The sequence below is a fragment of the Anser cygnoides genome, chromosome 11 (genome assembly GCF_040182565.1).
Source record: "Anser cygnoides isolate HZ-2024a breed goose chromosome 11, Taihu_goose_T2T_genome, whole genome shotgun sequence".
Lineage (NCBI taxonomy): Eukaryota > Metazoa > Chordata > Aves > Anseriformes > Anatidae > Anser > Anser cygnoides.
In genome coordinates this window covers 9,089,370-9,114,199 of record NC_089883.1, presented here as the reverse complement: position 1 = coordinate 9,114,199, position 24,830 = coordinate 9,089,370, and the positions used below count along the sequence as shown (strand labels likewise).

The following is a 24,830-nucleotide window of genomic DNA, read 5'->3' as shown; positions in this document are numbered from 1 at the left end:
CCTTCAAAGTCAAGTATTCTATTCCCCCCCCCCCCCCCCAGACACAATGGCATTTTCAAGCAGCATACTGCTCATTTATAAACCAGGGATGGAACTACCTGAAACAACCTACATGCACATGCATTAAAAATCACTCACTTTAATATGTCCTCCGAATGTGTCAAAGGAGAAAAACTGACATTGATTTTGTCCGTAGCAGGAGTCTTCCATTTCTCCTTGAATAAGTATATTTCTAGTCAGAAGACCAACCTCTGCCCTCATATCGATGCCATCTATGACTTCTCCAATATGAAGATAAAGTGGGCTGCCTGTAAAAATCAGAAACCTCTTATTCAGGGGGAGACCGGTGTCCTTGTTGTTATGTGTTTTCTAGGCTACTGCACACCTTTCATTTAAGCAATCACCAAGTTTGGGACGTGCCCTGTTTTCAGTATCTGATCCACGGGAGATCGGCACTTCCCCTGGCTTCTATAGGGAACGGCTGCCTCAGGCCAAATTTTAAGTCCCACTACAGTATCAGGGCCTTTCAGCTCTCCTATGACAAGTGTCCACATGGGACAAAAATTAGCTAAAGAGATAAGTAACTGTAAATGTAGAACATAAAGACACAACAATGTAAGTATTTACAACAAACAAGCAGGTTTAAAAAAAAATAAATCATACCATCGATTTTCACTTGATTATTTTTACATTCAGGGCAGGGAAGGAGATTAAACTCTTCAGCCTGATGCATAGAATAATCTGTACTGGCAATGACAATCCTGTCACCAGGTAACCAACTTCTAACATCATCCACTAAATGAAGAATTATCCCTTTAGACACTTCCACTCTAAATCCATTATGAGGCACCCCTGAAAAACGAAGCAATCCATTATTTTTACAGTTGCACAGGATGGAGTCCTACAATTAGTCCAAGCGCTCGCTGATTTAATTTTTATCTCGACAACTGTGTGCGATAGAAGCGCTCTGGTCATTAAATATGTCGGCCTCAGCTCTTTGTCGGCAGTTAAATGTTATGTCACGGGAGTACTGCTGTTAGCGTGGTCACCATGCACAGGGGCACAACGATTACTATCGTGGCACAGTTCAGATTTGTAGCCAGCAGAGAAGACCGAGCAAAGCAGCGGAAGGCAAGCAACGATCAGGAGCCACTAAACCTTTAATCCATCCACTGAAAGCAGTAACAGTGAAGCGGGTGCCATCGTAGGTCAGGAACTCCCTCTGGGCTACGGCGAACCCCGTGGTCCCGTTCCCGTGATACTCCCTCTTATCTTCAGCCGTGGAAAGCGCATCCCCTCCGAGGATCCCCACCAGCGCCCAGGGCTGCCTGAAGGGCACCGGGAGGGAGCGGTCGGGCGGGCAGCCCGCACACACATCCCCCCCAGCCTCCGGGGCCCGGAGGGGCTGCTCAGAGTCCCGGATTCCCCCTCCCTCTCGCCCCGAGCCCCGGCCCGCGCCCCCCGTCGGGGCTCGCCCCGCGCTGTCCCGCAGCCGCGCGGCGCCGGGCCCGGAGCTGTCCATGGTGGCGCCGCGGGCCCGCCCCGCCGAAGCCCCGGGGGCCGCGAGTTCGAGTCCCGCGCCCGCCGCTCGCCTCACCTGTAGCCCAGGCGGGCGATGTGCTCGCTCCGCAGGCGGTCCCGCAGGAGCAGCCGCGTTTCCAGCGTGAGGCTGCGGGCCGCCGAGTCCCCCACGGCGGCCGCCACCACCCTGCCGGGGGGCTGGAGGGCCAGGAAGGCGAGCAGGCGGCGGCACTCGCCGGCTCGCAGGTGGGTGTCGAAGCGCCCCGCCGCCAGCACCCGCCCCGTGCCGGCGTCGAGGATGCGGAGGTTGAGCCCGCGGCTGCCCCAGCGCTTCTCCGACGAGTAGCGGCCGTGGCGGAGCCCTCCGGGGTGCAGGGTTTTGTCCAGGAGGCTCCAGGAGCGAGGCCGCCGGCCGTGCAGCTCCAGGACGCCGCCGCCGCCCACTCCCAGGAATTTCTGCCCGAAGCCGGCCACGGCCGCCCCGTCGGCGGCTCGCCCGTACAGCGAGATGGTGGCCCGCGAGCCGTAGGGGCAGCGCTCCGAGCCGATGTGCAGCTCCCCGCCGTCCTGGATGAGGATGTAGCGGGCCCGCAGGGTGATGGGCGGCCCGCGGGGGCGGTCGGCGAACACCAGCTTCCCTGGCGGGCGTGGGGAGAGCAGCGGGGTCAGGGGGCTCCCACCGGCGGGGACGGGAAAGAGGGGACCGGGAGGTGCCCCCCCCACCCGGCTGTGCGCCCCCCTCATCGCTTACCTCCGTCGCGGATGACGAGGGAGTGGAAGGTAGCGGAGCTCTCCAGGCGCAGAGCCGCTCCCCGGCCCACGACGGCGGCTCGGCGGGTGTCGGAGCCGGGGTGCCACGGGGAGAGGTGCGGGGCGGCCCCCGGGCACGGCCCTGCAACAGACGGGGGCAGCGGCAGCGGCGGCGATGCGCGGCGGGGCGCGGCGGGGGCGGAGGGGCGCGGTACCGACCTGCTGCGCTGCCGCTCGCTGCTCCGCCGGGCGTCCCGCGGCGCTGCCGGGACCGGCACCGGCTCCGGGACCGGCTCCGGGTCCGGCTCGAAGGGCAGGGGGAGCCGAAGCACCCCCGGGCTCCCCCCGGCCGCTACCTGCAGCCCGCAGCCGCCGCCCGAACACGTGCGCGGCGCCGGCTGCTTCTCCGCGGCTTCGCACGGAGCCGGCGCCAAGACACATTTTGCTTTTGGCTTTTTTGTTTTTTTCCACCTTTTCTCTTTCTTTTTTTTTTTTTTTTTTTTTCCTCCACTTAACCTAGCAAGAGCGAAACCAGAAGCAACCTCCTTCCCCCGCTCCGCACGCGGCGTGTGACAACCCCGACAGCAGGACGAGCGGGGAGCCGGCGAGGAGAAAACCCCAGCGGCAGACGGACGAGAAGCGCCGGCGAACTCCGGCTGGCGAAAAGACCTCTTACCTATAGCCCCGGCTGCGCCGAGCAGCAAACTTTGGACGCCGCCTCTCGGGAGCTCCCGACCCGGGCTGCTGGGCAGAGGCAGGCGCAGGCAGCTCCCGCTCCTCCGCTCCGGCTGCCTCCCCTCCGCCTCCCTATTTATATCCATCTTCCAGCCGCCGGCGGTGCCCGCACTGTTTACAGCAGCTCCGCTTCTGGCTCCTCCCAGCCGGGGACGAGCCCTCCAGCCCGGAGGTATATCTGCGGCCGGCGCCCAGATGCTCGGGGCCGGGGAGAGCCCCGCTGCCCGCCCGCAGAGGTCGGCCCCGGCCCCGGGGCTGCTGCGGGGGTCCCCGGGCTCCCGGGGGTCACAGCGGGTCTCGGTCCGGGGAGGGCTTTGGGGGCTCTGTGCAAGCCCGCAGAGCACCCAGCTGGGCTCAAAAGTGTGAAGTGTGGGGTTCAGGGGCCTGGAGTCTGCCCTGGGGGGGAGACAGGGGTTGAAGCATCAGCCCCCAGCTCTCACTGCAGCCCCCCGGCACCTCAGAATGAATCAGGGAACGGCTCGGGTCAGAAGGGACCCTGAAGGTCATCTAGGTCCAAGCCCCCTGCCACGGGCACCTTCCCACAGGGGTGTCTCACCCCAGGCCGTCCTGCAACAGGCAGCTCTGCAAAGAGCACCCGAACCCAGCGGCTGCAATTGTCCCCCCAGACAGTGGGGGGGCAGAGAGGTATCTGCCACATCACCTCACCTCACCCGACCAAGCTGTAGTCAGAGCCCGCAGCGAAAGAGACAAAAACCCTTCCCTCTAGAAGGTGCTCTGGCAGGATGCGGCCTCAAAGAAATCTGTTTGCATTTATCCCCATGGACTAGGACTCTTCCTTGCCCTGACGGGCTCCAGGCTGGCCTCCAGTCTCCGCACACATGGCACTGCCTGCAGGAGGACCACCACACATGCTTTTGCTTTCCATGAAATAGAATACCACATTTTTCCCAGGCTCTAGCATAACTGAGCTTCCAGGGGACACATAAAGTAACTGCTTATTGCAGCCACTGCCACATCCTTCCCAGAGTCTAATCCCTCATCTCTTCGCTGCCCAGCATCCAGCGGCGAGGAGAAGCCAGAAGCAGGCAAGCGGCAGTGCCAGGGCCAATGCCAAAGAGGTGTGAAGCCACAGGTGCTGCTGATCTCAGCGACATTTGTGTGCCATCATCTGGTCAAACCGTTCCAATCTGTCACCCCTGAAATTTATTCTGGTGCAGGATTTCTTCTATCAGAGGGCACAAAGAGGCTATAGTTATGTTAATAAGGAGCGAGTGCTGTCAGACAAAATATGAGAACAGACTGGGAGCAGGGGGGAGGACGAGGGGCACGGCCGTGCCCACGCTCCCGATGACAGCTCTGGAGCAGGAGCAGCACTCAGTTGTGCTGAAGGAAACGCATTTGCTCTCCTACACCCTGCTGTGGGACCCAGGGCGGTGCTGAATCAAGATAAGCATCCAGCCCAGAGAAACACATCCAGCCGATACTCCCTCATAACAACACTCCATAATACAGGGAAATGCTAGAGCTGCCACCTTTGCTACCGGCTGTTCATCTATCATGTATTGCTGGCACTTCTATTCCTGTCTCAAATAGCTTTTGGCATTTTCCTTCCAAAAAGTGGCATTAGTCAGTACTGTGCCTCCTTGTTATCTGAACATGACGTGTATGAATATGGGTCATGGGAAAGCAGAGCAGCTATCAGAGGTATGGTAGGCTGTGCTCATTTTTTGGAGAAAGATTTATCTACTGGTGGGAGCCCCAGGCGGGACAAGACAAATAGGAGTGCTTTGTCTTAAAACACACTATTTTCTCTGAATTCTGAGGTTCTAGAAGTGTAGAATTGGAGGTGGAAGAGAACTTGAACCTTTATTTTATGCCTGTCAGTCCCCTAGAAACCTCATATATGTATAAAACATTTACTCTGCAAAAGATTTCCTAGACTTACTTGCAATGTAAATAAAAGATAACAATGGTTAACATAACCTAGTAATAGTAGAAATAAGTGTAATACAGGCTTTGGGTAGTGTTAAATTTCATGCAGGCCTTGTGAAACTATTAGCAAAGCCAAAGCTGACTCTAATTCACAAGGGCCCTTTTTTGAACAAGAACGAAAAATTTGTATGGTGTGAGCACTGTTTAAATCCTTCAAAGCCATTTTCCCCCTGTAGTCTCAAAATCCACATAGCTACACTGCTCTGTTGTTTTTTGTTTGTTTTGTTTGTTTGTTTGTTTTCTAAGGCAAGAATAATTCTTGGAAGTGAATTATTTCAGTACCATTTTCTCCTGCATTGTTTTCTCTGACTGAGGAGGAAAATTACAAAGCAAATGAGACTGGATGTATCATCTTGTTTTTCCAAAGAGTCCCGTCTCATTTTCAGGAAAGCACAGAAAAGCTTGTTCTTATCTGTATTTTGGTGCTTGCGAGCTAAAATCTTTTCCTTTCACTCTTTCCCAAATTTCCTTTTTGTGGATGATTTTTGTTTTGCAGCAGCGCCAGGCCGAAGCTTACACAAGAGCGCTCAGTTACAGGGCACATCCTCAGCGCGAGCACATTCCCAAACATCCTCACACCTGCAAGTGGGAAATCATGACTAATCCTCACTGCCTCAAGCACACTGCTGGGGTAGATCTTCCTTGAAAAAAAATAAAAATAAAAATCCTGAGCCTCCCTCTGAGTGTTGTTACAGATCTTCCTTGAAAAAAAAAAATAATCCTAGGCCCTCCTCTGAGCGTTGTTACTCTGGGTTATAAACTGAAGTTTATCTTTCTAGCAAAGCAAGTTGGTCGTCTTCCTCTTCTTTAACGGGCTACCTGGTACGAGGAGATCTCTGCCGTCTCCCGTCTCGGCTTGCTCCGAAGGCAAACACAGCCGGAGCCTTCCCTAACAAACCCCGGTGACTACCGAGGCCTCGCCTTCAGGCGGTACAGAACAGAAAAGCTGCCCCAACGCCAGCCGGCCGGGGCTGCACCGACTGCCAGGGCTGCCGGGGATGGATCCCGAGCGGGGCTGCACCGCGGCCGGCCGGGCGGCGTCGCCCTTGCACAGCCCTGGCCGCCCAGCCTCGGACCCGGCCCCGGGCCCCTCAGGCACCGGTCCCCTCAGGTCCCGCCCTTCGGACCTCGGTCTCCTCAGGCCGCAATGCCCCCCAAGCCCCTCTCCCCTCAGGCCTCGGTGCCCTCCAAGCCTCAGTCCCCTCAGGCCTCGATGGCCCTCAGTCCTCAGTCCCCTCAGGCCTCGTCCCATCCTCCAGAGCACCCAATGCCTAAAGGACACAGGCCATCAGCTCCTACGTTACCCTTAATTAAACAAACATTATCAATTAGGTTTTCTTGCTCCTCTCCCTACCTGCAGATCCTGCCATCCTCCACCTCTATTTTTTAAAATTCTTCCTAAGTTTTACGTTTTTCCATACAGCGCGGCTCCCTGACACGTTTCCGCAGGCAGCCCCCAGCTCCGAGCGGGGCAGGGGGAATCGTCGGCACAGCCGTGCCCTGGGGAGCCGTGGCAGCACACTCACAATGCATTAGAGACGCTCTCAGAGGCCTGGCAGCCGCACCGAGCCAGGTACAGCACTACCACGGCTTTTAGCACCGGTATGGACTCCCACAGACCGTCTCCAAATAACGCGGTTCACAACCGATCTATGGCTCATCTGCGGCGACTGCCCTCCACACGCTGCCCCAGAGGCTCCTCTTGTGCGGAGGGCGGCTGCTCCCAGCCGCCTCGCCACACACCTCCTGCCCCAGGCTGAGCACCTCAGCCCTCGTCATTGCTCAGCAAAGCACCGGGGCCTGCACACCGAGCATGGCTCCCACCTCAGCCCCATCGGCGCGGCAGAATCCAAACCGTCTCCTCCTTATGTACCTACCACTTTGCTCCACTTGGGGCTTTGAGGGCATTTTCCTTGTTTTCAGCATTTGCTTCTTGAGCAGAGCGAAGACCTTGGACTGCTGACCTTCAGACAGCACTCCCATGTTCCTGAGCAGCTGAAGCATCCTGTGCAGCAGGAAAGGCTTCAGCTTGTGCTGTGCCAGCTTGAGGGGACTGATGTGAATTTTGGGCAGGTTGACTTCCTGATCACAGTGATAAAATCGGAAGAGATTCCAGGCCAAGCTAGGTCCAAAGGTATCCATTAAAATATACCTGGAGAGTTTAAGGAGCATGTCACAGGACAACTGCTTTTCTTGTGATTTCTGGCCCAAGTTCTGGCTTAGCAAACTTCTGCTGTCCTTGTGACCGAGGGGAGAGCTGCTTCTGAGCAGGCTGGAGAGTTTGTGTGAGCCCACAGTCCCGGGAAGGGTTTTCTTACTGTGCAGCAGTCCTTCGTACTCCATATGCGACCAAGAACTGTTGGGATTCAGACTATGTTCTGAAATAATTGTAAATACAGCAAAATCTATTAAACAGTGAAGAATCCTAGTGGGCTTCTTTCTTTTATATATAATTATGTACATATACAGGCACTTTTATGAATGTTTCACTGTATCCTTGGATACACTACTTTGACAAACCAGCTGTGAGGTTCTACAGGTCAAATCCATAGGTAGATTTAGAAATAGGTAGATTTTGGAGTACTATAGTGTGATAATGATTCTTATTTTTTCTTTTTGGTGCTGGTTGGTGTTTCCTTTTAATTAAACTAATATTTTCCCTAAACATTATGGAAAATACCTTTATTAATCATATATACACTCCAGAGTACACAGATTCCTTAAAAAAAGACCAAAATAGGATGTTGTACTTCATATAACTTTCTGAAAAAAAAAGAAAAGTGATTCCTATTAAAGACTGTAAGAGCCTTTTTCTTACATGACTAAGAAAGGAAAATTTACATTCCCACTGTGCCATTCCCAACTTGAGCCCATCCCCGGGGCCTAGCAGAGCCTCCAGGTTTCCAAGAGCTATAGGCTGGGTCTAGATGAAAGGCTCCATTCTGCTTCCCAGGTGCTCTCTCTGGTCTCCACCTGCTGATCAAAGCCATTATTACCGTGATGTAACGGGGTTAAGCTGTGGTTCAGAGGCCACAGCAGCCTCCTCCTGTGGATGAGGTACTGATTGCTACAGCAGAATCGGAACTCTCTGGAGCTTAAGTTTGTATCTAAGGCAGTGTTCCTACACAGCACTCCTTCATCCAGGCTGAGCCTGAAGGTTCAATTTACACCCTGAGAAATGATCAATAAAACAATTAAATTCAGCATTGGTAGGCTGGGACTTCATAAGTCAGACTGCAAACATCCTGGAAAGCTCTACTAATTAAAAGGGACAAGGAAGGCAAAACTTAGCTGCATCATGCCCGGAGTGTTTGAAATAGTTAATGGCTTAACGTAAGGACATACTGCTAAATGCTGGAGGTCACGTCCTCGAGCCCTGGAATGCGCCTGCAGCGCTCGCTTTCATTTCTAAGCAGCGGATAAAATTTTTAAGAATGTTCCATTTCCTAGAGGTGGACCCCAGTCCAGCATGTCTTAGAAGCTTCAAATACTTTTTATTTGATTTCAAGATCGGAGTTAAGTAGTCGTGACTTACCATCCATCAGATTAGCTGGGTATTGTAAACATATTAGTTAAATGTTCTACTATTACACTGGAAATTTATATAACAAACTGCATATATATGGCTGTAATTCACTGAAAGATAACCCTGTATTACTTAGAAACTGCAAAATATGCCTGCTAGAACTATATGGCAGTGGATGATTCAGGAGTAGCATCACGAAAGCGGCACTTTGCATCCTTAGTGCATCTTTCATTCAGAGCAACCCACAGACGTTGCAAGAACCCAACCCACACAACCCCGAGAGATCAATGAGCTCCTCGTCTGGTTTATCGATGGGCTCACTGAAGTCGGGGGCAGCTAACAGCTTGTGCCAGCTCCCCAGAGGAACAAGGAGAGAGAACAGAGGCGATGGCTGGGTCCGTGTCACCCGCTAGTCCTGCGTGGAAGCGCTGGGGCGAGCGGCCGTGCTGCACTGCTGCAACCTGCCTGGCGCCGCTCTGGGACAAAGGGTCAGCCCAAGGCATCCCTCCCCAAGCGCGCCCAACAGCAAAGCTGCAGCGAAGCGACTTGGAACACAAGTGGCATTAAGCCTCTAAGCAGGTCAGCAAACTTTCTACGATAAACTGCTGCGCAAAGCATCATGTAGAGCGAGCGCAACTTTGGGCTGACGGCTCGTCTTCAAAGACAGCCCTTACATTAAAAAAGGCCTGAGGAAGTAAAGAGGAAATGAATCAAGGGCCCATTGCACGTAGTCACCTCCAAAGCCATAATCAAACCGCGCCACCTATTAGCTGGAAACCAGGCTCTGCTTCCCTCCCACCAAGGGGCGGTGAGTCCGAGCAGCCGCGATCCCCCCGCTGCCCCCGTGCTGGAGCACGGAGCTCGCTGCCTTTCTGGCAGCCCCCAGGTGGGCTCTAACAAAATATTCCTCCCTCCTCCTCCTCCTCCTCCCCAGCACTGCCCACCCCACCGCCGGGCACCCGAGCGGGGACGGTCACCGTGTCGCTGCTGCCTGCGGACACTCGTCTCCTGCGCCTCCGGCCGTGCGCCCAGCAGCAGCAGCACCAGCAGGACGAGGGCAGCGCTCCTCGGGGGGCTCCCTGCAAAACAGACAGGGGGTTGGCCGCCCTTCTGGGGCTCCCCCCGGCCTTCTGTCCCCGCTCCCGGCGCCCCCTTACCCGGCCCCATGGCTGGAGGCGCAAGTCCCGCGGGCGCGCAGGGGCCGGCTGCGGGCAGCTCCATGCCGCGGGCAGCGCCGCCCGGCCCCGCTGCGAGCCCGCCTCCAGCCAGCGGGGGGGATTTATTTATTTTTTTTTTCTTGGTGGGGGCAAGAATCAGCCGTGCCCGGAGCTGGCTCAAACGCTTCAACGCTTTTGGGGAGCAGGGGCTTTGGAAAACAGAGGAAAAGCGGGTAATGCTGCAAGCACGGCGCGCACGGCTTGCTCCCCGGCCAGCCTGCAGGATGGCAGAGCTCAGCTGCATCCCCTCGCAGCCTGCCCTCCTGAAACCCCAAAGATGCATATTTACCTTTGGAGCGAGCAGAAGACAATGTAAAGTTAAGACCCTGAAGAGGTGAGGGTTTGGTATTGTTTGTTTTGAGAGAGAGGCAGCATGCACGTTGCTCTAACTTTCCGCAGAATTAATTTGGTTACTGCTGGAACCCAGCCACGAAACCAGGCATCGGGGAAACAAAACGGCACTCGCTCTGCCGCTCCGAGCTCGTCCTTTTCACTGTCACAACGAAGTTCTGAGACCCAAATATTTCACAGCTGAAATACGGTGAAATTCACTTTGAAATTCATCCTGATTTGACCTAAGAGTTACTGCAGGACTTTGAAAGCCATGAAGACGAAGCAGGTAGGTTTGGGGCTTGACCTCGTTCCCAGCAGCAGCGTGCCCACCACCAAGGAGCCGTCCTCCACTTCGTATTGGGAGGACAAAACGACCGCAGTTGCAAAACAACAAATTTTAGAGCTAGAACAGATGGTGAATCCACAAAGAAGGGAGGTTGGATATAGAGAAGTTAAATGGACTTAAATAAGATCATTGATTTACATTCACGAGAATAGACCTAGGGAAAAAAGGATTTGCCAGATGAGAACAATCAAGTAACCACAGGAGGAGAGGGGACTGGTATCTCTATTTCTATATTTAGCATTATTTACAAAAAGCAAATGTGATACAGGGTTTATAAATGAAGCGCACAATACTGAAGTGAATTTACACTGAAGTGGAAATACGGGTTTGGGCATTCAGAAAGCTGAAAGGTCAGTGCCCTGAGCAGAGCTGCCACGCGCTGCAGGAATGACAAAGAAATGGAAAAAAAAATGTAGCAGAAGCAACAAGGGTAACAGATCTCAGTGTGAACAAATACAGGCTAAATTTATAACAGTTACATAAATTTTAAAAAGATGTGCAAACTCCTTCGAAAATGCCACCTTTAAAGTTGTAACAAATATTTTCCTCTGGCTTTTTCAAAGTACGAACGTTAGACAACTGCTGATTTAAGACCAGATGCTCCACAACTTACCTTCCTGAAAAGAAGCTGTACGTCAGGTAGTGCTGCACTGTATAAACAAAGTTAGCAAGTCACACAGGAAAAACGGGAAGAAAAAAAGTTATTTACACTCTTGGAAGACCCATTGCATAACTTATCCAGGCATATACAGCCACTCTTACAGTGACACCTTGGTAGCTCTAAAATATGCATAACAAGTTCTTGTAAAGGCCCACATTATACATTTAAATGAGTGAATGTTAGCAGTTTGCTGGAACAAGCTACTTTTTTAGCCCAATCCAAAGTTTCTCTTTCATAACCTCACATCATCCCCTTTTCCACCATGTAAAACTTCTGTTCCAACTTTTTTTTTTCTTTAAACAAATGGGGACCTGAAAGCCACTGTCTTATAAGCAGTTTCATGAGCTGGCCACAGATTTTTTTAACTAGTAATTCTAATGCTGGCATGCACTAGTACTATGCTTGAAACAGTGATACCTTGATACAGGGGATCACTTCAGCTTATAGCATGAAGAAGCTCACTATTGTTTGTTTTCTTAAAAGGACGTGCCAGGAAATTATATAAAAAAATTCACAACTCATCTAAGAACTATTCAATGGGAACAGGGCCACAACAAAAATTGTTTAAGGGACCAAACAGGTCAACAGATAATTGAATCAAAAGAAAGTGAAAAGCCCAGTGGATCATTGATAAGTCATTAATTAACATTCTAATTAACAGTAAAATATTCGTATTAGTTCAATATATACAAACTTTACAGAGCAAAACAGGCAATGCAGAAGCCAGAAATACAGGAAGGCATCTGTGAGCACTACAGTTATGCAGAAATATGAACAAATAAAGGATAGTACAAGGAGATATTCACATACAGTCAGAACACTGAACTTGGGCCGCATGTGCAGTGACCCTGGGACCAATGTGACAATATTGAATTCAGATTTGGGGGTCTCATTAACAGAGGAATATTGTCCTTGAATCTGCTTTGTTTTTGTCAAGTCACAAAATTACTACTTCTCAAATTCCTGCAGTCATAAAAGATAATAATATTAATAAAATTAGGGAAGAGGATGTAAGTACCAGTTTCTTGAATCAAAAAGGGTCCTGAGGAGAAGAAACACTGTAGCCTTAATTTTTCAGAGCAATCCAAAGTTCAATTGGGGTATCAAAAAACCATCACCAAGTAAGTAAAAATTCCTCAAGCCACTACATGGGAAGGCTCACACTTGACGAGTAACCTGGAGTGCCCCCTTATAGCGTGGTCATCAGCTTTGCTTCCACCGAGCTTAAGTCTCAGCAAGAAATGAATACGTGCAGAAATGGAGAAAACAACACACCCACCTTGGATTTACAAAGGCGCACAATTAAAAAACAAATGAGACATAACTGAATATTTACTTAGTATACAGGACAGAAGAGACATGCTTGAAGTGAAGATTAAGCAGAAACTGCCAGTTAGGGCTGGAAGAGTCACCAAGAGAACAGCTGGGCACCCTGGTGCTTGGGGCATTTAAAACTGACTGGACAACGCAGGTGCAACCACCCAGAGTAACATGCCAAGTAATGTGCAGAACAGGCGTCCTCATTTCCCCCCTACTCCCCACACCACTACAAATGAAAACACCTTTTTTCCCCCCTTTTACAGCAATAGGGCCAAGCCAATAAAAACCAAAGACACCAGACACACTTGCAGTGCTGACAATTAACTGCAGGCCTGTTGGAAGGTCTTATGACAACTATGCTCAGACATTTCTTCTCGGCCGTGACTCATGTATTTTTGTTATTTAAAAAACAGCTGGACATCATTTAAAAATAATCTTTTAAAGATTTGATCTACATACCATACTGTGTGGAAACAAGGCTTTCTACTTTAGGATAGCTTTTCCTTGGAAAAAAGGAATTAATGAATTTTAAGTACATTTTGGTTTTTGTATGAAAAATAAGATTCAAAAATGCAGCAAGATCTAATCCATGCATCCTTTATTCCATTACAACCACTGTGTTGCATTCTAGCAACAGGACACAAACTGCAATCAATCGCGATCAATTTATACAACAATCTGAGGCTTACAGTACATTTAAGGCCTTTAAATTTGGAAAAATTAGACCTATGCTAGTAGTGTAACAATTACATGTTTTGCATTTCTGATGCATAATCTGTGCGATTCCAGTGTCAAAGAATCAAATTACTCCTAAACTAAAAAGATCAGCTCAATGAAAATTTAGTTACATAAATTCATCAAAACATAAATGTGTAAATTTTTTGTCCTGGAAACTTTATAAAACTTTAATAGCAAAATAATATAGGGATAAAAACATATTTTAACAAAATGTATTCAATCATATACAAACCAGAATTTTGCAGTTTATTGTAGCTAGACTTAAATTAAAACTACCAATTAAGAATCTATGCACAATGTAAATTCAAATATGTACAGTACTTTTAAAAAGTCTACAGGAATGCTTTACAGAAGGAAATGTCTGTTATGGCTATTATTCAGACCATCTGAATATTAAAATGAGTTTTCTAGTAGTAAATTTACACATTTATTTTTAAACAAAAGCAATTTTGTCCATAGTTCCTTTGAGAATATTCCAGTTATGTTTATACAAGGTAATGGAGAAGTCATTACAGAGTTTAGCCCCATATAGTAGTTTGTTTATTATCAGGAAAAAGTATATTTAAATAATTTACTTGGGAAGATCAGTAAGTTAACAAAAGAACACTAAAAGGGAGGAGGAGGAACTTCATCACAATAACTTTCCAGTTACAATACCACAGCTAAGAAACTTTACAAAGAAAGTACTCCCTTAGATTGAACCCATGGCTGATTGTTTAGAAGCTGTAGCTCATAACAGTTATGTTCTACACATTGAGAACATGGAAAAAAAAAGTCTTTGTAGGACAGAACTATAAACGATCAGAAGTGAGACAGAGAAAACTGATCTTCAATGAATACAGCACTAGGTAAAAAGTGTCCCCATAAGCAGCTAGTATTCCCCACTTCCTTCAGGGCAATGAAGCTAAAAATTGTTGGAATTACAGTAGTTGACCATATTGTGTGCATTAGTAGAATAGTTTCCAGATATAAAAGACAAATTTCATCAGATGTTTGATTAGAACACCCTAAATACAGGGCATTTCTTCATAGTATAAAGCTATTACAGCTATCCAGTTAAAGCATGTGCAAAAACAGGTAATTTCTTCCGTTCACAGTAACTGAGGTAAAATCAGGTAGGCTTCTTCAGGAGTTGGGAAGTTCATGAGATATGAACTGTTTTAGTCTCTCTAAGTACTGTGCATAAAGCTCTATGTCATTATGCCCAGCCCCTTCCACCCAGAGGGGCTCTACTGCTCGTGGACATCGCTCGTACATTGCCAGGCCGTGGGAGAAATCGATCACCTCATCTTCGGTACCATGGATTACCAACACAGGAGAGGTTACCTTAGATATCTTGTCAATGCTGGGGGATGGAAAAGGAAAACAGTGCTCAGTTTGTGACTTTAGTTTTCACACAATTAAAGAAAGTTAGCTTAACTACTGGTACACACCCTGTTTACCACTGCGTGTTTTTAAATAGCTACAAAACCTTGAAATTGTGCCCAAGCGATATGGAACAAGACTTACTCCCAAAACGCATGTGCAAACTGGAGCCTGTGCTACCATTACGCCGCCAGTTCTGATGACAAGAGGCTCGAATGGGCAGCAGTGCAAATAAAGTTTGGCACCTGAAACACCTGCGAGTGGTGTACCTATCAAAGAAATCACTGCGGAAAGCTGGTGAGAGGCAAATCAGATTCCATGAGACATGTTACCAGTGCGGACTCTGCATTACACATTATCACCTTCCAATATAACAGATTAGCAACCAGTTAACTACATTCCAGTCATAAAGACTTCATGCAAAAAGAGTCAGCTCATGAGGTTTGAACCTGTCTTTAAACCCCCAAACAAGGGGGGAATGAGATAAAGAAAAACAACCTGGTCTTTGTACTGATTGTTTAAGTTCAAATGGCAACAGAGAAAACTGTGGGAAAACAGCATGACACGAGGACATTTAACTGCAAGCCCAATGAAACTCACAAGGGATTTTGTTTCATGCCTCTGATTTCTTGCCCCACTACCAAAAAGTGGTCTTAAAAGCAAGCTGTTCGAGCCACATTTTGCAGGCCAATACACCTAGTAACTGCCTCGCACAGGAGAACAGGGGCAGAGGAAAGGGAAGGGTGACAAAGGCACCCTCACACCTTTGAGCTCAGACCAGAACACCCCAATTATGAAGCATACTGGTAGCACATCACCTTCAAGGCGGTGAGCAGCAGCTTCCTCTGCCTGCCTTCTCCCAGGCACCACCCTGTACTTCCAGACAGCCGTTCCACGTTGGTAGCTACCTGCAACTCCAGACCAGTGCATAGGCACCGCGTCCTAATGTGCTCAGCTCCCCACCACCTCCACTTCTATCAACAAAAGGAGGAATTGGCCAATAATGAGACCATGCTTTGGCTCAGGACATGATGTAGAATAGGGGATGAGCTGGGGGGAAAAATGAGTATCAGTAATATTTGATTTGACGGGAAGAAAATTTTATTTCTTTACACTATCTAATAAGTGGTTTGGATTTTCCTGTCCTGAAGAAAGAATGGGATATTAGTAACACTAGGAACTTTACAAAGTGACCAGACTAATTGCTTAGGATGATAACAAATACAGATGCCAACATACACTGATTTAAAAACAGGTTTAAAGAAGATTTATGAAAATATAAAAGTTAATTAAAAATTAAGATGTAAACTGAAGCACTAAACCTCATACACACAAATCTCAGCATTCAGTATTCTACAGAACAGCCATTGGTATTCCAGTAAACAGCTGAGTGTAAACACATTTTAGTCTCTGTATCAATACTTCCTCGAAAAACAGATTTCGTGTTATTTAAAATTAAAATGTAGCCTATTTCCCTTCTCCTGTCTGGAACCTGAGTTGTGTGCAACTGTGCTGAATACAGAAAAATATCCCAAGAACTTGAGAGACAGAATAATGCAGATTTCCTCCCCCAGCTATCATCCCCAAATTAGTACAATACCCAAACGTAATACTTCATCATGAAAACGCTAAGTAAACTGAAGTCTTAAGCCCATGAAGGGTCTGTCCCTGAGTTCCACGATGTGACAAGACAGGTCAGCCACATACAGTTACAAAGATATTTACGTATCGTTTTAGTGGCTACAAACTAAGATCTCATTTATTGTATGAAACCAGGAAACCCCTTTCCCTACAGTATTTAGATACTGAAACTATTTTTCCCCACATATATTCACAGGCCATTAAGCTAGATATTTGTATTTTGCAGAAAATTGGAAAGCGTCCCATTGCCAACTCAGCGACTCATAAGGCAGCATTTACACTGCACGCTGGACTTACTTAGTATTCTCAGCCATACCACTCTGCAGCTAGAAAAATCTACAGAGACCACATTCTCACGGAGTCCCAACATAAAATGCACATAATAGCAATTCGCTGGAGGTGCACACAGAACTATTTTGTTTCCTGCTGTGAAGACAGACAGTTGAGCTGTACACATTCATAAAAACACACTGCTGTTTATTTTCACTGCTTACAGTGTAAGTGAAGTCAGACTGACAGCAATGAGCAGCTCAGTAGGTTAAGAACAAAATACTCAAGAGCTACAGTGCATCTGTTGTCAGTGTCATGTCCCACCCCCCCCCCTTTTTTTTTTCTTAATTTACTTGATTTGGCTGCTATCAGCTAATCACTACTAGTTTTGCGATCACAGCTATTATTAAGACTCTGTTGCTTTCTCTAGCAGAAGCATTTGGAAATGCTGGGTTTAAGGTTTGGGGATGATGTACAAGTTTGTGTAAAACAATTTCAAATTCTGACAGCACCTTCAGCAATTTACATTTTTATCTTATTTGGAAGAATGCAAAACTTAAGGGACTGGACAGATACTGTGACAGCCACTGTTACTTCTGGCTGTTTAGGCGTGGGTTTACAGCTCCGGTTTTCACCCTCCCCCACAGTCTAATTTTAATCTGTTGTAACTGGAATAAAACAAACATGACAAATGCTATGAGCATCTCCTACTACACTCATTGCAAACATGACCTTCTGAAGCAAAGTCAGGTTTGCACAAGATTTCAGTGAGTCCTCTGCTTCTTCTTTGCCCTTCCATGGACCACTTTGCTTTTTATCTGTCCTTCTCCTTACTCTCCCCAAGTCTGTATACACTGCTGTAAAGAGACTGGCTCCCCTCTCACATTCTCAGATGTCCAACTCTCACAGATAGCTTTGTCATTGTCTTGATGCAGGACAATAGTCACAAAAATATCTCAATTTTCTAAACAGCAGTCCACTTCTGGCACTACTTGAAGTGTAACTTGTTCAAAACCACAACAACAAAACATCTGTAGGAAATTAGTAAGGCTAAGCTCAAATGCTACGATGTGCTATGTAGAATTTACCAAAGTCTTAGAAAGTCATTAGACAGTCACTTAGGCAGTTACTAGACATACATTGGCCTGCAATGTGTGGATTATTTACTGGTTGTAAGGAAAAAAAAAGTTATGAAATCAAGAAAATATGTTTTGTCCTATCACCATTACAAAAAATGATTTTGTAAATTTCCATGCAATAAAAGCTAAGCCCTTTCAGCAGAAAAAAAAAAAAGCAAAAACAAAAACAAGAAAAAAGCATTAGAATTGAATTTTTGAATACTGGATCCCTGCAAACACGTAGAAATACTAAAAAGATTCCTAAATTGCCTGCTATTCCTAAAACATCTATTCCCAAATATTTGGACACTCTTTAACCTGGAACTGTTGCAATTTCAAGAGAGACACTAGGCTCTAAAGGCAAGTGTTTTATCTTGAAATCACTTGTACATACTTTTGTATATGTAAAATACCCTAGAGCTTCTAAATCAAAGCTGACAGATTTTAAGAGCATACATTAATAATTTTAGTCATTATTCTGAAGGACTTAATAGGACATTATCAGTTATTAAGCTACCTATCCAAACTTGAAGGTATAAAAATCCTAATTTTAACAACCCATAACAAAAAAAAAAAGGAGACAAAAATTAGTTGTAAACACTAAGACTTATTTGTATGTTAAGCTATCATGTCAGTTTGAGAGAGAGAGCAGCCTGTTCACATGGTGAATCTCTACTTTGATTCAGAAGGTAAGCATATGTGAAGTTTAAAATACAGGTCACGATTCGATAAAGTTCCCCAGAAAGTTACGTAGCTAGTCCTTTTTAAGCACCTAAAGAGCACTTTCAGTACAGAACAATCATCTTTGCAGCATTTATACATACCTTGGAAAAGCATCAAAACAATAGGTTTTCCTAGTCTCAGGAAAAGCTACCCGTAATCCAGACATCAAAGGAGAATGAAGGATTACTGCTGCACACTCGTACCGAGATGCCAGGTCTACTGTAGGGACAGTACCAATACTCTGACCATACAGAATAATGTTCTCAGGACTAACGCCATACCTGCAGAGAAAATAAACATCACTTTAAAAAACACATTTTGCATCATAAAGGCAAAAGACAAAAAGAAAAAAGGTGGAGGGTGTAAAACAGATCAAAAAGAACCACAAAGCACCCCTTCCATCCATTGAACTTTAAAAATCCACTCCTACGAGACATGAATTTACAAGCCTAAACTCTAAAATAGAACCGTAAAGTAAATATTCAATGTATGGCACAGGCTGAAGAAAGCTATCCTCAAAGGAGGAATGTCAGTTTGTTGATCTGCACCATTTTCATGAACACCTCTTATCTTTCCATTCTGCAGCACAGCGAATTATAAATTAGACTTCTCCCTACCTAGAGTCACTTCCACGAATCTAAATTAGGTATTCTGGAGGCTGACAACCTTTCCACCATTAAACAAAATGGTTACTCCTTTCACACTCCTTTTTTTCCCAACACAGCTGAAACAAAAAGACCAAACTGCCTTATTAGTGCAGCTGATGATGCCAAAGAGCATAAGAACTTTGAGAGGATAGTTTGGTTCATTTTTCAATTGATGATCGGTATGAGTTATTCATCATTTTTCTTTTCCTGTTTAAAATATGTTGTGGAGCTTATTTTGCAATTATAAAGACATGTCATTCCATAATTCCATCATTCCATAAAATTCAGGGTTCAAAGGGAGACTTGGATGGCTCCCGAATATTTCTATCTGGCCTGTAAGTTGTCCTAGCACGTGCGCTCTTTCGCAGAAGCAACTAAGCAGCAGCTAAATTAATAGCATCATTAATTTTAAGTATGCAAAAAAAGGAATTTGGAAGTAGCACAGAAGGAGGCAACAGGGTAGGGTAGAAGGAACAGTGCAGTAGAATTTGGTCACTAAAAACTTGTTAAGAAAGCTACAAATCAAAGCTATTTCTCAGCTGGTTATGGATTATTTATCCAGGTTTCTACATCTAACACCATTTTCTATTGCAAGCTATGTAAAGAATAATTGGGAAGAGAACACATTTCTATTCAAAGATAATTTGCACTGAACACATCTTTTTGCCAGTCTGTCTACAGTCCTGCTGCCACTGCTGTGACAATGACAATCAAAACCTATAGTTTAGCCTATAACCAATGTACAGCTGGAAAGCTTTGACAAGCTGATAAACGTGTCTGACAGGGCTTGATAGTACCTGACTTTCAAGCACTCAAATGATTGGGTACTTGCAAAAGAGATAATAAAAATTACAGCAGAAGAATAATCCAGCCCTGACCATCTAGGTACAGGCTGGCAGTTTTTATAATGAAGTAAAATGCGGCTGGATTGTAGATTCTGTGAAAGTAGAATTTTCTTAGTATTTCCATGCTGCTGAGCATAAGGGTGCTTTCGGCATCTACTGTAATATGAATAAGCATCTGTATAAAAATATCTCCCTGGAGTAAAATTTTATCCTCTTGGTAACCAAGCAGCAGCTCACGTTGGTGGTCTATCACCACAGCCATGGCCTGATGTTTTTAAAGAGATGCTGTAAAGCTCTTTTAGGAGAATTTTTTCCTTCTTACTGTTAGAAACAGTCCAGCACACAGTAGAGCCTGGCTGGTTTTGGTATGCATGTTAGCAGAATCTCAGAGCGAAGCCTTGTCCTCACAGACATCATTCCAGCTGCTGGGTAGTGAGTGGGTCAGAGGCATGTACCTTAAAGGCTGAATATGGAAACCGTGCATCCAATCCACTGACCTACTGGCTGTTGCATCGTATTAAAGATGGGCAGAAATGCATCAACATCAGGAAATAAAACAAAATGTGACCTGAACAAGATTGTAGCACTTAAGTAGAGAAAGAACAGCATTAATACTGGTAGGTTTTGCAGTACCATCTTGCGCTCCAATATCATGTTAAGTGTAAAGTCCTATTTCTACAGGATTCACAGTCTATGGAAAGTAGAGAAAAAGATGTTTGAATGATAATCGCAGGATAACAGGACAGCATAAGGTAGCCAGAGAATTCCTTTAACGCAATTGCCTTAGCATTGCAATTTTCTTCAATACTGTTTCTTTCTAGCATGCCTATTGCCATAGCAGCAAGCTGCTCAACCTGCAATATAAGCTGTTTTCAGAAACAGAACACCAAAAGTAGTGAATACAAAGAAAATCAATCTTACTGGCATAATATGAAATTGGAAAACAGATACAGTCTGTAGCGTCATTAACAAAATCAGAGCTCTCTAAATGTAAAGAAGCCTTTCTTCACTGAAGCACTACAACTAGTCAGTATTTAACTCTTCAGAAAGGCAACACGGTAATGTTAACAAAACAATTCTTAAGAGTATTAGGACTTTGAGCGAGTGCGTGTTGTAGCCTGTCATTAAGTTGAACGTCTTTTCTATTTTGTACTCCTACTAACTGACAACTGAGAGAATCTCTTGGACTGTTTCAGTCAGGGACAGTCCAACTTTCCAAGCCAGGAGAGTTACTGTTACAGATTTATTTTCTAAGCCCTTTCCCATTAGGCCATCGATCAGAAGGTGACACATCAAACTTACCACAAACATCAGCAGAAACATCTACATGTAAAATTTATTGCAAGGCCAAAGGACAGCCGACAACTCGCAAGGAAGGGCCATGAATAATTGACACGTGCGAGGCCCTGGGAGCTGAAGGCCGCGGCCTGGCACCGGGGCGCTCGAGGCCTCACAGAGGCTGCCCAGGCGGCGGTGACTCAGCAAGGAGGGTTTAGCTGAGGAACCAAACAGCCCAAGGATTTTGTCCTTAAAGTACAATATTCTTCTGAGAGGAGGCTGGGCTTCCCCTCGCTCCGCAAGCTCCTTTGTGGTGTTAAAAGATTATTGCTGCTGGGAACAGCAATACTGAAAGTGAAATGGAAGAAACGAGGTAGAGGAGACACGGATAAAAAGAAAGCAGTGAAATGGGGACTAAGTGACATACAAGCAAGGCAAAAAGTGAAAACAGCGAACGCACAAAGCAAAAGACACTCTGAGCAGAGACGAACTCTGTTAGCCTGCTCGCCTATTAAGGAAAAAGTCTTTCCAGAAGCTAAACAGCAGCTCCTAAAAATATCTTTCGAGAAAGGAGGGAGCGTTGGTCTCTGCGGAAACAGTGCTCGAGCGGAGGGATGGCGAGGCCCCAGCCGAACCGCGGGGCTCAGCAGAGGCACGGCGAGGTGCCACGTGGAGACAGCCTCCCAGCGAGGCAGGAAGCAATCCCAGCACCTGCCGGGGGCACATGCAAAACAGCCATTTGGCAAGAAAATGAGGGAAAGAAAAAGAAGAAGTGAAAGTCGGCTGCTGAAGAGTGTGAAGCTACTGCCGTTTAAAAGGTGTGCTTCCGTTTCCCCAACCCACAAACATTTATCAGGTGGCAAAGTTCTCCGGTGCAGCCTGCTCCCAAGAACCCACACGAGTAGATTATCTGGATTATGGACTACATTTCCTAGGTGTACCGGAAAAAGCAAACAGCCATCTTCACAAACAGCACAGCTCCAGGCACCTACAACTTGCCAGCTCAAGCCAGGTCGAGCTAAGGCATCAACGCAGCCCACAGTTAATAGTAACACTGTTTGTTTTGTTCCCTTCCCTCCCTTTATTCCCTCAATTTATATAAATAGGCTAAAAATACATCATTTACAGCAATTCTGGTTCCCCTCTGCTAGCATGAACCCCATTCACTTAAACTGGCCATTAAGAATCCACATCCCTGACTTTTCCACTTGCTCCTGTGCAGACTAATATGAGATTCCAGTCACACCAGCAGGACTTCAGCTTTGAGTGATACTGACAGACAGTTTACCACTGCTATTTTCGCTCTGTTGCGAGCGTTAGTGGCATGCTGCTGCAGGGACTACAGAAGTGCCATACACCCCAACCCTGCCATGCTTGTGGCCAAAGCTACAGTAGTCCTGCCAGTCCTCCAAGACACTAAACACATATTCATTAATGAAGGCAGTTCTTTTTTTCAGGCTGAATCAGTGAAGTTAACCACACCTTATATTTTCAGTTTTGAAATTTTATGATATTTGCTGTCCCAGTATCCCTTACCTGAACTGGAAAGCACATAGAGCAGTGTGGATACAGCAACAGCAGCAAATCCAAGTTTTCATGCTATTAAAAACCAGTCGCAGTAGCTCTATCTAGACAGAGACCACCACAGAAGTGTTTTGACTACACAAAACCCATTCCTAATGCTGTTGAGACCTACTGTTTCACCGCTACCAGGCTAAGGCAGCTACTGGTGGTCGAGTTCTTCCTCAAAGAGTTTTTAAAGAGAAATGGCCAGACAAAACAAGGGCATTTGCTCGTGTTCTATAAGAAGACTGAGTATAAAACTGTGCATTCCTCTCTCAAGGGAAACACCACAATGAAATAATTCACTTTAAAAACATGGAACGGGAAACCAGCATATACCAGGAGCGACAAAACTTCATGCCACATTTGGAAACAATAGTGACTTCAAGTATTTTTTTTCCTAGAACATACATGTGCTCAGATATAGTAAGGTCTTCATAGGCTTCACTGCAAGCCTGTTCCTCTTTACACAAATCCTTTCAATTTTCCCCCAAATTAACATTTTAAACACGTACTTTGCAAAACCGGGCACTACAATCATTTGAAAGAACAAAGAAAACACTACAAATTACTCTTACAATTTTAAATTGAAGAAATCTTTTTAAAAGAACAAGTTATCACTACAAGCTATTAAATACTAGGAAAAACTACATATGTGGCATATTTTCATCTGTCACAATGTACTTTTCATTTATTTTTCAAAGCACATTATCTCTAAATTGCATAATCCAGAGAAAATTAGATTGCTTTTAAGGAACACAAATAGGTTTTTCTTTAGCATCATTATACACTTCCATAAGACCTACAGTTTCAGAAATAAGTTTTTGTTTGATTGTTTTTTAATAATCTGGTATGAATCTGAAAATCTAATCTGGAGTATTGAAAGAAAAATTAAAAAATAAAAACTCCACATGCAGATTGCATGTTGAATATGAGACTAAACTGTGGGATCTTTATGTTTAAAAAAAATCAACAAGAGAGGTTTGGTCAGTAAGTACTCTAAGTATTTACGTTATCAGAACAAAACACTGAATTTCACATCCTGGTTCAGCAACTGCCACTCCCACAACTCAGCCAAAACACCACAGAGATCACAGCACATTTTCAGCCTAAATGCCAACGCTGAATTGAAAGCAAGATTTTAGACTAAGGATTTTTGTGTCAACCATAACATCAACTGTAAAATGAGAAAATCAGAATTATTTCACAATTCACACGAAGCTCTGGCACACAGCTAGAGTCCCTTTGCCAGTTTCTCACTCAAGATTCCTTGAATTCACATGAACATAGGTCTAAAATTCTTCAGTTTTCATAAGCACAATAGACACTGACACTGACTCTTTAAATTATGCGATGTCTCTCCCCTCTACCTTTTTCCTGCCCAGTTCTAAGTACAATGCGATTCAAGTTCACATGTAGGAGACTTTGAGTTCACATTTTCATTGTAGTAGAAGCCAGAAACAGTTTGGATAGTATTCTGGCTTATGAAACTGCAAGAAAGAGACAATTTGTTTTGGCATATTTCCCAGCACACTGTCACAGGAGCAGACAAGTAATTCCACAAATGTGTTCACACTCAAAATAATTTCAATGGCTGCCAGAAAAATTTAATCAAGGAATATGCCACTGTTTTATATCACTGTTATTTTACTGCCACACCAGAGAGTCATTTGCTTATGCTATGGAGAAACCCCAGCACTGATCAATACATGCTGACACTGGAGTTACAGAACCTACGACACCTGAAAATGTCCTCTTAAAGGTTATTTTAGAAGTTCACTACTTACAAATACCACAGCATAGCAGGCAACTGTGGCACTAATCCAGTCATACAGCAGCTCTTTTTTTTTGTTTTTCTTTTCTCTCCATATAAATCAGTCAACCACACAGAAGCAACTTGGCTTCCTCCAGCCACTTCTGTAGGATGATCAGCTGTGCTGCAGTTACCTACACCAAAGCACGAATTGCTCCATCTGCCTCTTGGTTACTGCCCTGTGATAATCGGCTGTTTTTAAATATTGAGAACCATGCCCACACCAAGTGCATCAGCCATGACAAACCCAGGTGATCTGCACAGTGCTGAGTGGTGAAGGCACAGCAGGTTCAGCCCTGAACAACTAGGGCAGGCAAAGAAAGGCTATTTCATGGCATTCTCTGGCACAAGCTGTAACAAAATCACACATTAATTGAATTACACTGAATTGTTTGTTACCAGATCTACTTGGAGAGAACCCTGCAACTATAAAATTAGGAGCAAAATGTTTCAGTAGTTTCTAATCA

General features: G+C 45.8%; 3 protein-coding genes across 7 annotated transcripts in view; all 3 read right to left on the bottom strand.

Annotated features, from left to right (window-relative positions):
- CEMIP (cell migration inducing hyaluronidase 1) overlaps positions 1-3,085 on the bottom strand; it is a 108,756-nt gene extending 105,671 nt beyond the window's left edge. For both annotated transcript variants that reach the window (XM_048071909.2, XM_048071912.2), the window contains exon 1: positions 2,948-3,085. The gene's annotated coding sequence lies outside the window, so the exon portion shown is untranslated. The remainder of the gene's footprint in view (positions 1-2,947) is intronic.
- LOC106043342 (inactive cell surface hyaluronidase CEMIP2-like) overlaps positions 1-9,730 on the bottom strand; it is a 52,885-nt gene extending 43,155 nt beyond the window's left edge. For 2 of the 4 annotated variants that reach the window (XR_010834197.1, XM_067003787.1), the window contains exons 1-8: positions 9,643-9,730; positions 9,463-9,564; positions 6,837-7,337; positions 2,273-2,413; positions 1,598-2,159; positions 1,159-1,328; positions 664-852; positions 139-308 (exon numbers count right to left, since the gene is read on the bottom strand). Coding sequence is in view for 3 of the 4 variants with exons in the window: in XM_067003787.1 (XP_066859888.1) it covers positions 139-308; positions 664-852; positions 1,159-1,328; positions 1,598-2,159; positions 2,273-2,413; positions 6,837-7,337; positions 9,463-9,564; positions 9,643-9,706 (1,899 nt within the window). In the remaining variant the exon portion in view is untranslated. Of the gene's footprint in view, positions 1-138; positions 309-663; positions 853-1,158; positions 1,329-1,597; positions 2,160-2,272; positions 7,338-9,462; positions 9,565-9,642 lie in introns of those variants that run through there. The other 2 variants (XM_048071907.2, XM_048071906.2) reach the window with 2 other exon arrangements.
- A 3,213-nt stretch (positions 9,731-12,943) lies between these two features.
- ABHD17C (abhydrolase domain containing 17C, depalmitoylase) overlaps positions 12,944-24,830 on the bottom strand; it is a 33,015-nt gene continuing 21,128 nt past the window's right edge. Inside the window, exons 2-3 of the mRNA XM_013192754.3 lie at positions 18,319-18,498; positions 12,944-14,445 (exon numbers count right to left, since the gene is read on the bottom strand). Of these exons, the coding sequence (XP_013048208.2) occupies positions 14,226-14,445; positions 18,319-18,498 (400 nt within the window). The 3' untranslated portion in view covers positions 12,944-14,225. The remainder of the gene's footprint in view (positions 14,446-18,318; positions 18,499-24,830) is intronic.